The sequence below is a fragment of the Callionymus lyra genome, chromosome 3 (genome assembly GCF_982586985.1).
Source record: "Callionymus lyra chromosome 3, fCalLyr1.hap1.1, whole genome shotgun sequence".
In the NCBI taxonomy this organism is placed as follows: domain Eukaryota; kingdom Metazoa; phylum Chordata; class Actinopteri; order Syngnathiformes; family Callionymidae; genus Callionymus; species Callionymus lyra.
Window position 1 is genome coordinate 25,106,646 of NC_141820.1, and position 17,181 is coordinate 25,123,826.

At 37.2% G+C, this 17,181-nt stretch overlaps 1 protein-coding gene across 1 annotated transcript in view; it reads left to right on the plus strand.

Annotated features, from left to right (window-relative positions):
* Positions 1-17,181, plus strand: part of exoc4 (exocyst complex component 4) — a 100,958-nt gene that overhangs the window by 27,254 nt on the left and 56,523 nt on the right. Inside the window, exon 11 of the mRNA XM_087787270.1 lies at positions 12,561-12,657. Within this exon, the coding sequence (XP_087643396.1) occupies positions 12,561-12,657 (97 nt within the window). The remainder of the gene's footprint in view (positions 1-12,560; positions 12,658-17,181) is intronic.

A 17,181-nucleotide genomic window follows, 5' to 3' on the forward strand; every position in this document is an offset into this window, starting at 1 on the left:
CACTGAACATTTTATTTAAAAATGGAAAGAAAGAAGAAAACTACAACAACAAAAAAATAAAATTTAATAAATTAAAAATATGTCCACAATCTTTCACTCATATTGTCAATGGACAAGTCCAGTTAACAGTCAATTGTTTTTTTTAGTATCTCCATTGTTGTTTAAACAAAATACTGATTGGTAGGAATTTTGAAGGGAAATTTCCAGGAATATTTGGTTTACATATATAACAAAAAAACAAATAAACCAAAGGTATTTATAATCATTTGTCTATTGATACAGCAAAGCTGTCACAAAACCAGTAACATGAAAGCATCACTAAAACAAGATCAACATGTTGTTCAGTTTTAGTTTACCAAATCCCAGCATACAGTCCCTACTTCGTATAGATTAATCAAAAGTCTTTTGAAGGTATATTTTCTTCATGCATTTCATCGTAACACAATTCCTCCTTTTGTTTAATTACCAGGCGGCAAAGCCCTTGTACAATACGTTTTGTAAAATTGAACATGCCTTTTTCTTGGCTTCAGTGTTTTCCTTTCAGAACAAGAGGGGAATACAATCTATATTTTTTGACTGACTGAATGCCCCGGAGCGTTTATAAAAAGATGAGATTTCTCTGGGCTTTCATTTCACCTGTCACAATGCGCGGCGGCGGCGGCGGCCACAGGCCTCGGCCAAAGCCGGAATGTCTGCACAGGGATTGAAGTGGTAAGAAATCATTTAGAGAGTGAAATAAGTTCAGCGTCGTGAAGGGTGGGGAGAAATGGCGGGAGCAAAGGAGGGATGTAGGAAGGTTAAAAGTCATTGTTTTCATCAGGGTCTGGCGAGGAAGGCTTGTAAGAGTTCTGGAGGAAGAAATTAGAAAATTGTGTTTTGAAATGCTGTGGAAAGAAATGCTTCCAATCTAAAACTAACCGTATGTTGGAGGAGAGTTAAAAAAAAGGGAGATTTAGACGACGAGTTGTACTTGAAGCTTACTCATGTGTGTCTCTTACTTCAGCCATTCTCTCTCCGTCTTTTTGTTATTAACTCAGACGCTGCACAGCCAGGAACTCTTTGATTGCTTTTCTAAAACCCGGTGTTGAGCTGCTATGAATTTAAAAAATACACTTCATAAAGTCAATCTGTGTTCCCCTTTTTTCTAACATGTTTGTCTGTATTCGTTTTTATTTTGTTTAGAAACATCCCTTTTTCTATTTATTGGATTTTTTTGTCCAAATTTCCACCCTACACATGGTTTACACACAGATTAGGTCATGGGTGAATAGGAAAGGAAGTGATGAAACAATTTCTTTTACACCAAACATCCATTCGATATTCTAATTGGTTGACCAATATTGCCAAGATTAACGCGTAAAGTTCAGAGACGTAAAGCTCAAAGCCACATAAATAGAGTTTTATATCGAATATGTTGCAACAATGTTAGTGAGAGTTAGTTGTCGGGTATAATGCGCAGGTTCTTTCCAATCTGGGAAGCACAGAGAAGTGGAGGGTGATACAAAACAACTAAACTCTAGAAAGAATAATACATCAGGCTTGACCAGGATTTGAGAAGCTGTCAGACATCCCATGTGAAATCACTCGGCCCAAGATTCAAATCTCACCATTTACTTCATGCTGTGGAAACGCAGCTGTTCAAGGTGAATAAATCAAGGCTCATAACTTTACTTTTGCTCGTATTTTTTAAGAGTTATCTGCAGGATTCTGGTTGAAACTGATGTTTGATTTCTATCTATTTGATGATATATGATATTTTCACTTTTAATCAGCATATATTTCCAAATATTGCCAAAAATGATCATTTATTTAAACGGTGTCAATGCTGCTTTTGTGTTAAAGAACAGTAGTGTTGCATACAGTGAGAGCCCTTGGGAAATTCGCCAGGAAAAATAGAACCTTGTTGAGATAAAGATCCTAACAGGGTAACACAGTACATATGGAAAGTTAATAAAAGCAAAGTTGCTGTTGATACTAAAATCGCACTCACTTTCTCCACCTACAGTTACTGGTATTGCATTAGCTTCGTATAACCATATGGTCCTGTTTCCTTGGACAACTCTTAAATAGAACTGATTGGTCTAAATTCATTGAAAGAGGATTATGATACACAAGTAGTCATTTATTTGCATGGGGCCTTATGTAATATTCCACCAGGATCTAGAGTATGGAATTGAAAAAAGCTTTGGCAGTTTTTAAGCGCCTCTTGAATTGCAACGCTCTGAATATTCCATCGGTTGTCACAGTTGAAAGAACCAGTTGAAGTTCCTGCCAAGTCACAAACTATAAAGCAATGGCAAGCTAGTTTCTGTTCAACTCATACTCTGCCAACTCGTGCCTTTATATTAATCGCCAATAATGTTTTTTTCAGTATTTGTTTAAAACTTGGATTTCCTATTTCACTCACTTGTTTTAAGTAAGATATTGTCTTCAAATTTGCTGCGTATATGATATGATACTTTTTATATTGCTGTGTGTCTGATATAATAAATGTTTGTATAGAAGTAGTGGCTACTTACACCCAAATACTATAAATTCTGTAAATAATACATGTCTTCTGAAATATTGACATTGAATTCAGCTGTTTGTAAAGAAACTATGCTACAATAGAAAGACACTCGTTGATCATCTCCTACGATGGCCTGATTCAAACCTTACAAACCTTAATAATCAATGAGTATTCTGCTTTTGAAAGTATCCTAATGTTGTGCTTTATTTACTCTTCTAACTAGCCTGTGTTTCTCCTAAAGCTCCATCTTTCACATGTTGTTACATTCATGTTGTAAAATAGAGCAAATCCACGTTATTTGTTGACTAAAGCAGCCAAGGAGCTGTAGCCATCTCTTTATCTTCTGGTGCCTCCTTGAAACTATACATTTTGATTTAAAAGGTTTTATCTTGTCTTATTATTTCCATGTTTGCATCTGACATGCCAATTGTTTATTCTGGCCACTTTGTGGATTGCACGTGAGTTCATAAAGTGCAACACCTCAATGCTGGATTGGGTCTCTGTGAACGCACTGTGAAGTTATTGGAATTGATTTTCTCTTTATCCCTACCAATGGCTCAAGAATCAGAGGACCACATCCAGACTCAATCATATTGTCTATGAATAGATTATAACATTCAATTTTGTTCCTTTAGATGTGTTACCCTGCAACTTGTTTCTTCTCTCCCTGGTATTGGAATATTCCTCAGTTGTATTAGTAAGAAATATATTGCATTATTTTCATAGGTGAACGGTATCATGCACTCTTATATGTCAGACTATTACAACCATTTGTTCAATATCGCCTTGTCATTATGCATGCTGCACATATACATGTATGCCTATTCCTTAATTTCAACTCTCTCATAAGCCTGACTTTGACCTTCCCAATATTTATATTGGATATAGACCTAAGGAATTAGGCCAAATCTAATTGCTAATTTAATGTCAACTGCAAACCACAGATAAGAATTGTTCCTTAAGCTTTAAGGACGTATTTGTTCTGCGATGTGTACCGTAAGCAGAACGAGTGCCTGATGAAATAATATTCTAATGTTGTTGTGCACATGTCGGGAGTAAATTCTGTCCGATTTAAACTAATGTGTAGCTAAAACTAGACAAGTGGGGGTCATTAAGACTCTGACACATGTAGATGTTTGACTGGAGTCCATTGAAATATATTTCTTGCAGGCTTGTGTGTCGATTAAAATTTTATATTCAGTGTCAACTAACAAATCTGTTAAATTTAGGGTCTTCTGGTCCACTTAACTTTCATTAGGATCACACAAAAAGGGTGAACACTGTGTGTTTCAGCAGAGCACTCAGGACTCTCAGAAACAGCCTCATCCTGGTCCACCAAAGACTCTTAGCACACGTACACTATGGCAATTGTCTTCAGCAATGTGCTGCCATCATGAGTTTGATATAAAATACAGGAAATAGATGCATGAGCCGGAAGAATGGTTTGCACTGTCAAACACGAACATGCAGTCACACACACTTCCCAACCGGAGGCTAATTTTAATCGGTTCTGGCCTTGTCATTATTGGCGGCTTTGACTGCCACCTCTGTGTTTACTTTTAATCTCAGACCTGCCGATTGGATAATATGGAGGGATGAACAAATGGGAAAGTGAAAAGGGAGGTGGAGGGGTTCATATGGGACTTGAGGCGACAGAAAGATAGGCACCTGCTCTGAAGCTTCTGCAGTGCACCACCGCAGATGAACACGGGTCACCATGTACACATTGTGTTTTTAAGAAATAACGACAACACCATGTCATGATGGATAAATGGATGGTTATATTTCCCACACTTACTTTGCTTTGATTGATGGCAGGATTCTGCATAATGGATTTAACTATTGAATGGTGTATTTAAGTACTTGCTGTGTAATGATTCTGCTGACATGAGTTGGTAAAAATACTATCAGCTAATGCCCAAATCATTTTAAAATTGACATGCACTCTGAGAAGATCTGGTGTAGTACAGACTAGGCAAGGGCAAAGTGGGGTCCATACACGGACCCTTGACAGTATTAATATAGCCCTTATGAGGTAAGAGTAAAACTATAGTGGGGGATTTCACACCTGACATGAATTATGATGCATTGATGCCCCGCCCCTTTATTTTCCTTGGTGTTATTTTGATTTCTTGTTTCCTCCTGGTATTAAAGATGGGGGGGCTACATAACTTAATCTGCTTGGGGTTATTTCTTGATCTGTCTCCTTGTCTGCTTTAAATGGATCCCTAATGGCTTGAGTATGGATGCCAGTGTGGAAGTGAGTATAGACACGATTATGGACGTGAGTATAGGAGCGGTTATGGACGTTATTATAGGCGCCAGTATGGGCACAGGTATGGACGCAAGTATATAAGCAAGTATCGAAACGAGTATAGACGGCAGTATGGTTACAGGTATGGACGCAAATATATAAGCGAGTATGGTCACGATTATGGATGTGGGTATACAAGCGGTTATCGACCCGAATATAGGTGCCAGTATGGGCACAGGTATGGACACAAGTATATAAGCGTGTATGGACGCGAGTATAGACGCCAGTATCGTTACAGGTATGGACGCAAGTATATAAGCGAGTATGGTCACGATTATGGACGTGAGTATAAGAGCGGGTATGGATGCAAGTATGGGCGCAGGTATGGACGCAAGTACATATACAGTATAAGCGAGTATGGTCACGATTGTGGATATGGGTATAGGCGCAACTGTATTAGCTAGTATGGGCGAGGGTATGGACATGATTATGGACTCGAGTATAGGAGCGGGTATGGACTCGAGTATGGACGCGAGTATATCCTCCATGTCTTATATTCCCGTCCATGTGTAGTCTGGGTTCTGATTAGCTAATACTTTCGAATTGACACTTAACTTAACACTTAAATTGGGTTCTTCAAATTGAGCATCAGGTGATGCTGCCTTTCACACCCCCACATTTCGATGCCTGTCTCACTTTTCACGTCACCACACCTCTTCATTGACTACATGTAATGCTTCTTTTTTTTATTACAAATCATATTACAAAAACATTTTATGTATTTAAATATAACATTAAAATAACAACTCCAACATGCACAACTTTTTTGGCTGTACCCCTTTTTTGCAAAGCAATAAGTAATATATTGCTTGACACTTACATTTAATGATTACTGAGATAGTCTTCTTAGGTAGTAAAGAAAAGAAAACTAAAGAAAATGATCCCCTTAATGGGCCAGAGCCGAATATAAAAGGAAGATGGAGAAGATATTGTGGTGACACCGGGAGGGTGAAGGTGGAAGATTAAGATGCCATGTAGTCCATTTAATTCCTTTTATGTCATCAATTATAATGTCATTACTTCAGTTAAAGCACAAAAAGCTATCGGGCTTGATTGAGTTCGTATTTCCAACACTTTAAGCGTCATATTAAAGGCAATAAATATTCATCCGCAGGAGTGATTGTTCTATGCGATCATTGGCAGATGTGCGTTTGAAGTAAATCCACCTTGGAGACACATTGTATGCCACGTTGCTTTGAATAATTAATCCGGGCTCAATTTATTTATACAATCAAATATTTATACCAATCATTCTCAGCTGAAGGCTGGGTTCACTCTCCTGGTTGGAGGAGTCTCAGTGTCCCATCAAATTAATTTTAATAATTAAACGCTGTCATTATGACCCAATCAGACATGCAGACAGTCTGACTTGAATAGAATGCCAGAAGTCAACCAGAGAGTCGTGCATTATTAACAAGGACCCCATCTCCACATATCAGCTGACTCTGCAACAGGTTCTGTTACTGTTTAACCCTTTCTGTGGGAAACACTGGATGGCTTAATAATGAAAAATTCATTTTTACAACATGCGTTCAATAGTTGAGCCAGAAATTAATATTATCATTGCATTTATATTTATTTTCTTTGTTATATGTTGCTTTTTATGACATATACTAAGTCGTCAGCCAAAGGGGTTATGTGATTTATATATTTATATTTATATGCACTTTATTTGTATTAATAAAGTGTATTTATTATTCATTTTATCGGCACACACTTACAAATGGTGGTATTCTACATGTTTCTCATATTAAAATTGAGAGAATGCTCCAGTTACTATTTATTGTATTGTTGGATTTTACTGTATTGTGTTAATTTTATTGTATTGTGTGGTTTAATTGTATTGTGTTATTGTATTGTGAAGTGACCTGGAGTTTCTCACATGGCCTTTTTCTGCAGAGATACATGATATAGTCATGACACCGGCATGTTCTAATTGGTGTTAATTCTATTTTAAATGCTTAAAAGGGCATCAAAGATATATTAAAGTATGAAAATTGACAATATGAGTGTTTTATATTGCACTCTTTGTACTATATTAGCATTGGCACCAACTTTGCTGGTTACCCTACTGGGATTCGAACCAACAACCTTTTCTTATTACTTATTACTTTACTTATACTTACTTTATTGTTGCTCTTAAATACGCTAACCAGCTGCCTCAATGTTGCACATTGATCTAATATTGTTCGGAGACATAATTAACTTCCATCTTAATAATTAATTACCGTGTAGTTCATTTAATAGTTGGGTTACTCGCCTTCAGAAAAAATATATTTTCCCTAAATCAGAGCTTCTTAGGACCCAAAGACATTCCTGAAACGATATACATTACAACCTTTTGGTAAATTGAATATGTGATTACCTGTTATTTTTGTGACTGATGAAGAAAAGCTGTCTCCAACCACTATATATTTTCATTATTATTCATGAAGTTTATTTGTTTCTTTTCCAATGTGCAAAAATCTACGGAATATGACCGCCGCCTCCGTAATAAAGTGGAGCGACACCTGCTGAATAAGGATGTTGACATTGTTTATAGAGGTCCAATGTCAACATATACTCTCTTGTAAAACAAGCCTAATATCAGTCTCATGACACAAGATTTACATAATTTGTTTCTGAATAATCCAGTCAGACAATTACGTCCTAACACCTGGAGGCAGTGACAGGTCCCTAGAGGAATCTGGTGTTAAAAAAAAACCCAACATCACACGTACTATTGCTTATTACCCAAATCTGGATCAGTCTGAACGTCTTTGTCATATCAAACCCCCCCTTTCTCATCAAACCCAGGAAAGTGTAGCTAATGCAATTTCACTAAGTCACTGCCTGACTTGATTACTTGTGAGCCAAAGGGGCGGGTAGTGGGGGCAGTAGATTGGGGGGTACAGATGCTGTAGTAGAGGCTACCTTTAGGAGGATTATTGTTGACTTTTGCAACACAGTGCTACTTTATCGGGCTCAAAATCAACCATCAAATTTTAAGAATACAAATATATAATAGCCGGTTATGACCGTCTTGTTTTTTCTCTCTCCTTGCGTTTTGATTATTGTTATTATTAGTACTAAATAGATACATCTTTCAAAAATAAATTAGGGTAAATTATATAAATCTGGTATTAAATGTGACATTTTATATGTTTTTTTTAAATAAATGTTCTTTATAATGTTTTATGAAATCATTTTATATCATAGGTTTCTAAATTAATTTGCAATCAAAACATTGATTTGGTGTTTTTAGATAATTCCAGTCTAATTAAATGTAAAATATTATCATAATTATATATAAGTATACCGGGTATATATTATAATCATATCTTTATTCTTTTGATACTTTAGATCTCTGTGAATTTGTTTGCTGTGCGGTTGTTTTTCTTTTTTTCTTTTTTAAATTGTTCTCTGTTAAGATTCAATCCATCTTTTCCTTTACACCAGTTTCACTAAATGTGTTTTATACTGTCATACACTTTGAATCATACATCTTTTTTGCCTGTTTTTGTGATTTTGTAGTTTTGTATACTGTCAATCATTCATGTACAATTGTAGAATTTACAACTTTAATCAAACATTTTCAAGCTGAGGGAACAACTTAAGTAATCTGTGAAGCCTCACAAAACCTTCCTTCTCAGTTTTATTCTTGCAGTTAAAGAATAATACTGGGCTTTATTTATTATAGTTATTGAAGTGTAATTACTATAGGGCAGAGACTGGAACCCTGTCTGCTCTCAAACTTCTTTATAAAGCTTGAGCAGTAAAACACAGTTTTGCTATTAGAGCTCTGTCATGTGACATTTGGCAAGTAAATTAATTGGCTAGATGTTTGCTTTAGATCACAGATAACTGTTTATAAAAAGAAGGAAGAATAGATCGTTTTCAAGATTTGGATGAGAGATTTTCTAACATACCTAAAGATATTCTTCTTCTTCTAACTTATTTGTAACCTTCATTGGTCACCAATTATTTTTAAATAAAAAATAAAATTATTTCAGTGTTGAATATTTAAGGTTATCTAGATTTGCTATACATCTGTTGAGCACCTGGATGAAATAAAGACACACCACTCCTCACATAATCCTGGAATCCCCAAGATAAAAATACACGATTATACTATGACATGTCTACACAAGCGAGCTTTGTAAAGTATGACGGTGGTGGAGTTTTCTAGCCTGCGAGTTAAGCCACACTGTTGTATACTTGGAAGAACCTCATGTTTATTAATGACGGCCTGTTTAATATTCATTAGTGCTATGCCCTGTTGACGACCGCTCCCAGACCCCGAGATTTCTTCCCTGCTCCTTTGTCTGACACTGATGCAGATGTTTAGAGCATGAAATTAAGTTGGTCACTATCACTGAGGCATCATGGTTTGTGTGTCTACCTGTGCAGGTGTGGAGGACAATGATTAGGAGCCATAAAAGTACCACTAGGAAGGAAATGTGGTCTTTGAAACTAAAGTAAGGCTGAACTAAGCAAAACTTTGATTGGAAAGGTATTACAGACTTTCCCCCGGTCGACGCCGGCTTCATATGCATTTGAATGGGTTGCTCGACAGGCTTCTCAGGTAATCCGGAACTTGGTTTTCGCACAACGGAAAGATGTCTTTGTGTTCCATCACACATACTTTGCAAGGCCATGTTTGACATGGAAATGAAAGAAGAAAACATCATGACAAGGCTTTGTGCTGCAGAGAGAACTTTAATTCCAAGAGACACACATCCATGCACACGCGCCGCCTCACACACACAAACACATTCACCATTGTGTCTTTCTTGTAACCAAGATCAGAACTCAATGTAACCCAAAATGTAATTACAAAGTTCCCGATCCTATTCAGTCAAAGAGGAAGCTGAATGTTTTCTTGTACTTTCAGGTGAAGATTTGTGTGCTTTGTGTCACTCTTGATACTCCCCAACTTTAATAAACATAATCCTCTTTGTTGAGATGTTTCCTGTGCGAACGCATCTCAATTTACATAGTCAATTTACGGACCATAATGTAAACATCATCAGTTGCTCTCCAGACGAACGTTGCAATTCTGCAGTTTTGTATTAGTCGAAGAGAAAGCGCTATTTTGTCTCGGCGAATTACATTGATTACTTCAGCATGATTGGAGATAATGAGCTTTTGTGTTTTCCTCTTCCTCCAAGACATTTCTTGTCGTCTTTGCCCTCGGTCACCCGGCGCCCTCTGTCACACTGACGCTCCTTCCACTTCTCAGTTAGCGTATTGTTTGGCAATGGTTTTTGTATTAACCTATGTTCATTTTGGGGGCCCAAGCACCAGGATTTTTTGATGGTAAATATGACAACAGCAAGATTCAACTTCTATTAGAAAACAATATCTGTTATTATGATGGCAAGCAAATCAGCCTAATGGCCAGTTACCAGCTAAATAAAACAACTTTACTGCCAAATTGTTCAATGTTTTAAAGAGTATGGAAGTCCAAAATAATTTCTTTGTTTAAGTTTATGTGAACTGGGTAACTTTTCTTTGTCAGTGACAAATTTGCAGTCGATTCAATTGGATTGTTGTCACTTGAATATCTCCCAAGGTTCCCCTTTGTCTCGCTCTCTCTCATTAAAACTATTCACTGCAGGTGCATGTGTGTGCAAAAGTTTACTGTCAATATTCATGCACAAGTCATACACCTTTCAGGAATAGTTCAGTTTTTTTTAAATCGTACTGTTCGTTCAAGAGTTATTTTCCTGAGAATCCAACATAATCCTTGAACCATTTGAAAGGCTGGTGAAGCTGTTCTGGGATTTTGCAACTGCAGAAGAGCTGCGGGCTAACGTAAGGATTGTTATACGAGTTCAAAGACCTGGTTTCATGCTTTCAAATATGTTCAAATCATGTGGCAATATATATTTGCAGGGGGATATTACTTCTTATATGGAGTTATATTAAATCATAGTTTTCTCACTGCATCTATGAGGAAAATATTCAAAGAAGACACTTGGCATTGTCTTAGTTTCAGATATTTGAGTCCAATTTATAGCATCTCACCAACAGCTCGAGTGCTACTAGGATTGTTAATGCATCCATACATACAGTTAAAGTCAAAATGATTAGCCTCCCAGGAATTATGCAACATTTCCCGAAGATTCTTCCCAATGTTTGCATCATTGATAAAAACTTGATATAATCACACATTTACAAGTGCTATTTAGTTGCTTTTGGTACATTTTCGATATTAAATGCATTTTAAGGCTTGCTTTATACCAAATTTAGTGAAATATGGGGTGGTCAAAAATATTAGCCCTCATGTGAATTTTTGTTTTTAAAACACACCTAATAAACCTATAAGGTTTAAAACCACGCCTGTGCAGTCGACAACCTCTGAGCTCAAAACTAAGAAAGTAAGTAAGTAAAATAATCCAAGGAACAGGGCACCTGTGCACATTGAGAGGGATTACTTTTTCTCATCAAACCAAAGACAAAGGAAATCAGTCTTAAGCTCAGAAACAAGATAGTGGAGGCTCAAGAGAATGGGGGGATGCTATACAACCAGCCGTGTGTCCCAGTGTCTAGAACCGCTGTACGTTGCATCATTGCCAAGTACAAGGAGACCAATTTAGTAAGAAACAAGGCGTGGTCGTAACTGAAGATTTCAAGAACTCTGGAGAGGAAGATCATCGGAGATGTCAGCAAGAAACCCGGGCACCTGCCAAGATGATTGTTGCTGACCTGGCCTCTTCCTGAGTTGATGTTTCAAGGAACACAGTTGTGAGTGCTCTTCATTGTGGTGGGCTTCACAACCATTATCTTAGAAGAACCACTTACCGAAAGAGCATCACATCAAAGCAAAACTGAAGTTTGCCAGTGAACATTTGAAAGGTAAAGATTAGTTTTGGAAGTCTGTGCTTTAGTCTGATGAGACTAAACTGGAACCGTTTGGGAACATGGGTATGTTTGGCGAAGAAAGGGAGAGGCCTTAAACCCAAAGAACACAGTTCTTCCTACAGTTAAACATGGTGGTGGGAGCATCATTATGGGGTTGTTTTGCAGCCTTGGGCACAGGGAGCCTTGTTCGAGTGCATGGCATCTTGAAAAAGATGAATAATATGCAGTTATCTGTTCGTAGTCTATCCTTTGGTCATCGCTTGTTCTTCCAACAAGACAAAGACAAGATCCAAAGCACACATGGAAATAGGTCCAATAATTCCTGAAGGATACCAAAACCAAAGTCCTGGAGTGGCCCGCACAGAGCCCAGACCTCAATCCTATTAAGAATATGTGGCAGGTGCTAAAGATGAATGTCCATGCTCATTAACCACACAATTTGTACCGGCTGGAACAATTTGCAATGGAAGAATGGGCCAACATCCCGCAGGAGACTTATACGAACCTAGCAAAGATCTACTCTAAGAAGTTGTTGTCAGTTGTTGCTCAAATAGGCTTGAATAGAGACTAATAATGTCCAGGAGGCTAATCATTTTAGACGTCTCATTTTTGCCCTTTCTCGTTTCAATTTAGTCTATCAAAAAAAATATTCTAATCAAAGTTAGTGGAGATTTGGTCTTTGGTATTTTGGAAACAAATGTAATATGAACACTTGTTGTTAATGGTAAGGTAAGGTAAGGTAAAACTTTATTGATCCCTCAGTAATTTCTAAAAGAAATCAAGTGTTATGTCTTATTTCACAAGGGGGGCTAATAATTGTGGCCTCAACTGTAACCAACATATTTGCACTTTAAACTCCTATTTATTCTGACTGAAGCTCTTTGTTTTCAGGCGGTGCTGACGACAACCTGATGGAAGGAGGAGAAATGAAGTTTTTGTGTAAACCAGGAGCGAGGAACATCACGGTTATCTTTCAGCCTCTTCTCAGGTACGTCCAACCGGTAGACACTAGAAAGTGTATCATGTTATTTAGTAAGCCATGTCAAAAACATGCTATTATTTTGTCAAGCTATATATTTGACATCCTAACTTAGAAAAAAGGACACATAAAAGGCTCGGACAAAACCAAATTGCACTAATCAAATGAATGAAATTGGTGGGCATACGTCCATCACAGTTCTATGTCTCAGCCTTTTCTAAACCTAATATTGAGTCTCTAACTGAATTGAGACGTGCTGATAGATGACCTTCTCAGAAGCATTAAACAGAAACGTTTCCTCCTACCCCGATGCAAAGTTGGCACTCGTCTCCACACCTGCTGTATATTGTTAATACTTTCCGGCAGATTTCTTTTTTTGGCAGGCATCATGCCTAAAATTCATATTTAAGTGAGACCAGCAGATGTTGGAGAAGGGTCCTGGCTTCAATTGCACACACATACCATCTGGGTAGTGAAAATATTGAGAGGTAACTAACTTATTCCTTTTTGGCTCATAGTTGTGTGTGATGTTTAAATGTAGGCACATCTGTGTTTTTTTTGTTGTCAATACAACACAACGCTGAATGCTCTCGATATTAGGAAGTGGCTTCTTGATGTTTTTTGTTTGGTTGAACTGTACTCATCCTTTGAATAGTTGAAGCTTGGATTCGACTGGTACTTTTAAAGGCATCATACTTTCATCTCATCAACCAGAGAATGTGTTAATCGTGTCATTGTGGTGTTAATGCCCTCAAATGTTACATAACCGTTTCCCCTAATGGAGAAACAGCTTTGTTTCTGGATAATGTGTCCTTTCATGAGAAGATGTGAGTGCAGTATAAATCAGTATCACTTATAGGGTATTCATAGCATTAGTGCTTCACTGTTTTGTTTTCTTGTTGATCTGTTTGCATATCAGGCTTAATGCAGGCAGCGTCTCCAAGATAATCATCTCATTGTGGAATTCATTATTATTGGAAGAATTAATTTGTAGGTCTAACATTTATTCAGGTAAATGGTATCATGAGATTCATTAAAATAGTCAAATTGTTTTAGTTGTTTTGAGAAATTAAAAAAAAAACACAGACATTGAAGAAAGTTGGATGAAAGAATTGGATAGTAATTAACCAAATTGTGGAGTAAATATATATAATTAATGTAAAGAACTTGTTTTTAATTCACTTGACTTCATACAATGTATTTATCCACATTTACTGTTCCACAGGTTAAGTTTCATTTTTCATGTTTTGGTTACAACTGACTACCATATCAATATTGAGATAATGCTTTCACCTTCAGGAAAAACAAGATTTTACATTTAAATCCAGGTGGACTTTTTGTTTTACTTTTAATTGTAACTCAGCTTGCATGACCTGATCTACAGTATTTTTTCCCCCGCTGTTTTCTTATGAGATAATTAATTAGAAACAGATATAAGGTTCCAAATGATGCGACAAATGAGGATTTATTTTACCGTCATTATGAGTGGCTAAAGTGCAGAGAAAATATCTCTCTAAATGAACAGTTAAACATTAAAACACTGTAGTGAAGGTAGAACTTTAAGCAGCAGGTGTATTGAGGTGAATAAATATGACAATATATATATATATATTTTAAATGGTTTTCAAGCTCCATTTAAGCATCTGCTGCAGTGAGGCTTCACCAATCACTGCAGGGGAAGGTTCAGGAGAGGATACTGTCTTCTTAAGAGGAACCGAGAGAAATAATTACTTCAAAATGTACTTGAAAGTATAGTAGAAGTTAAAGTTAAACTCACTATAGTGCCCTACTGGGATTGTATATCAAATTTAAAGATAAAGACAAGAGGTCGTCTGGCATGTCTGACTCTTTCCTTCTTCATCTTGTTCAGCCGAGCCCATGTCTTAGTTTGTTTCCCTTCAACCCCCTCTCTCGCTCTCTTTCAGTTGTTTGTGTCCTTCAGTCCTCTTTATCTTTCTCTCCCTGTGACCTTTCCAGTGTAAATCCGTTCTCCTCTGATTCCTGGCTATGCTGCGGGTTTTTAATGGGAGTTGGTTAGAAACCGAGAGAGAGCGGCTTCTATTGCTGAGAAAAATCTTCTTGAAGGGGAGAAAAGATTAGAAAAGTGAGCGAGGACCAGCCGAGCAAAGCATGTATGTGTGGGGAAGTCTAAAGAACGAGGTGTTGGTGCTGCATTTCAACTGTCTGCTTGCTGAGGTGCAGAGGCTGTTGTCGGGGAAGGGTGGCAATAATGAAGCTCTGCAGTATGACTAAGTCAATATGCCGGTTCAAGTCTGGACCGCTTTCCATCATTGTGTTGTATTTTCTTGCCATATTGTGGCATATGTAACATCTAAAGGTGTGTATCTCATTTCATTACCCAAATAAGTGCACTGAATAGGTCATCTGACGTTTCTAACCTTGAACTGCCTTTTTTATGTTGTGTTTTATACAACTTCATCATTTGTGGATATCTATGTGTGTTTACTAAGAACTTTTATAATGTCTATATGTTAAGTCTGACTTAACTATTCTGTCATACTCGTGGACAATGAATAAATTCAAAATCATTGAATAATGACTGTAATTTCTTCACTATATTATGCTCCTTTACCAATAATAATAAAAAAACATGATTTTTACATACCTGTGTAGAAGTCTGCAAACATTATATATTTACATAAAGGGAATTGGTTTACAGAAAGATTACTTTAATCCTTAGTTAAATAATAGCTGTTTTCCTGTTTCCTGTCTTACGTCAGTAAGACAGAAGTAGTTTCCAGGCTAGATAAACAAGAACCATCCTATCAGTTTTTATCTCCAGAAAGATTGTGTTGTCTTGTTGCATTTACTCAATACTTTGCACTTACGTGTACAACTTATCGCCATCTATTCGTTGCTGCCAAGTTGATCACCAGATAATTTAAAAGCTACATAACAGGCATTGTGTGTTTTCCATCATGGGCGTTGTGCCACTCGGTTGTCTATTGGTGCCGAAGTTACTTTGTCCATTTGCTGTGATGCATTTACCAAAGATTGCCGTCATTGTTAAAGCAGCTCTATGCATTTTTTTTAATTTTAGTCGAGCGACACCAGTGGACTAAAGTGGTAGTTTTTAGCCCGACGGGAGACCACATTTCCCATGAGCACTTGCTAAATTTTAACATAACTTTAACTTTGTTTTTGTACTGTAATACCATGATATATAGCATGTTCACACCATCTCCAAGAACGTTTACAGTGAAAATAAAAATCACACAAAACACTTAAAGTCAGGGTATATGAGTCATTCAACTAGTTTTAAGTTGATGTGTCAACATGAGTTATTTTACAAAAATGTTAAGGTAGCAAAACTACCCAGAGCTGATTTAAAGCAGTTTTTTTTATATATATAAAAAAACTATATTGAGCCCTGGAAAGTTACAAAACATTCCCTTGAGCAATCAGTATGCATTCTACTAGTTAGCAAGGCTTTTCTTTTGGGGCAGGGGGAATCTAACAATTTTTTACATAACTTAAAAGCAATGAACTCATTGACATGTGAAACGCGTACATCAGAATGCCTTTACAACTAGAAGTTGTTCAAATTCAATTTTGAGAAAATCTGTTCTCTACAATGAGTTTTCCCATTCGTGTATGTTTCTCCAGAGTTATCCTTCCTTAAAGAAAAGGTTAAAATATCATTATAAGTTGTCCATTAGTATAATTGTGTTACATTGTGTATGTAAATAAATGCAAAGTTGTTTGTATATATTTGCAATAGACTGGTGACCAGGAACTGGGATAAGCTCCAGACCTGCGGCATCACCTCAGGAATAGGCGGAAGAAAATTAATGAATAGTGCTAAATGCTGAGCCTGAGGTTGCTGACTGTGAATCATTTTTTTTGTCTCTGTGTTCCTTTGCAAACAGCTGGCAACCTGCTCAGGACATCCCCAGACTCTCACTTATGAAGCTGGCTTTGGGCCCAGAAAACTTTGACTTTCCTTGCCACCACTAAACAGAACATATTAATAATACTTTCCCAAGCAGAGGGAATCACCAATCATGGACTAAAAGGTGTGGTTCCCTGTCTTGCATCGAGGCAAAGGAGCTTTCTGAACTAGAGAGAAACAAAGTGGTAATATATCTTTGGAAAAGGAGGAGGGTATGTACATATTATCAATACAATAATAGTTTTTCTCAAATACAATTTGTCAACGTTGTTTCCTTTTTAAATCTGACATCACCTGACACTCGGCTCACATCACCACAGCAAACTAAGGGCCTCACATTTGTATCGTTTTCACGGTCTCTCCAAATTACAAGCCAACATGACAACGCATATGTAAACACTTGAAACCCTGCGGTGCTTGTTCACCTTGCTGCTCCACACTGTTATGACACCGGCGCTGGCGTCTGCGTCACGGCTGCCCGTAGTCATCCATCAGCCATGGCCAAGAGCTCTGCCACCATATCTGCAAACTGTAACGCTGGATGCGAAAGGACCGGAGGAAAAAAAAAAAAAAAGGTGTTGGTGACTTTGATAGATAAACACGATTACATACAACTTGAA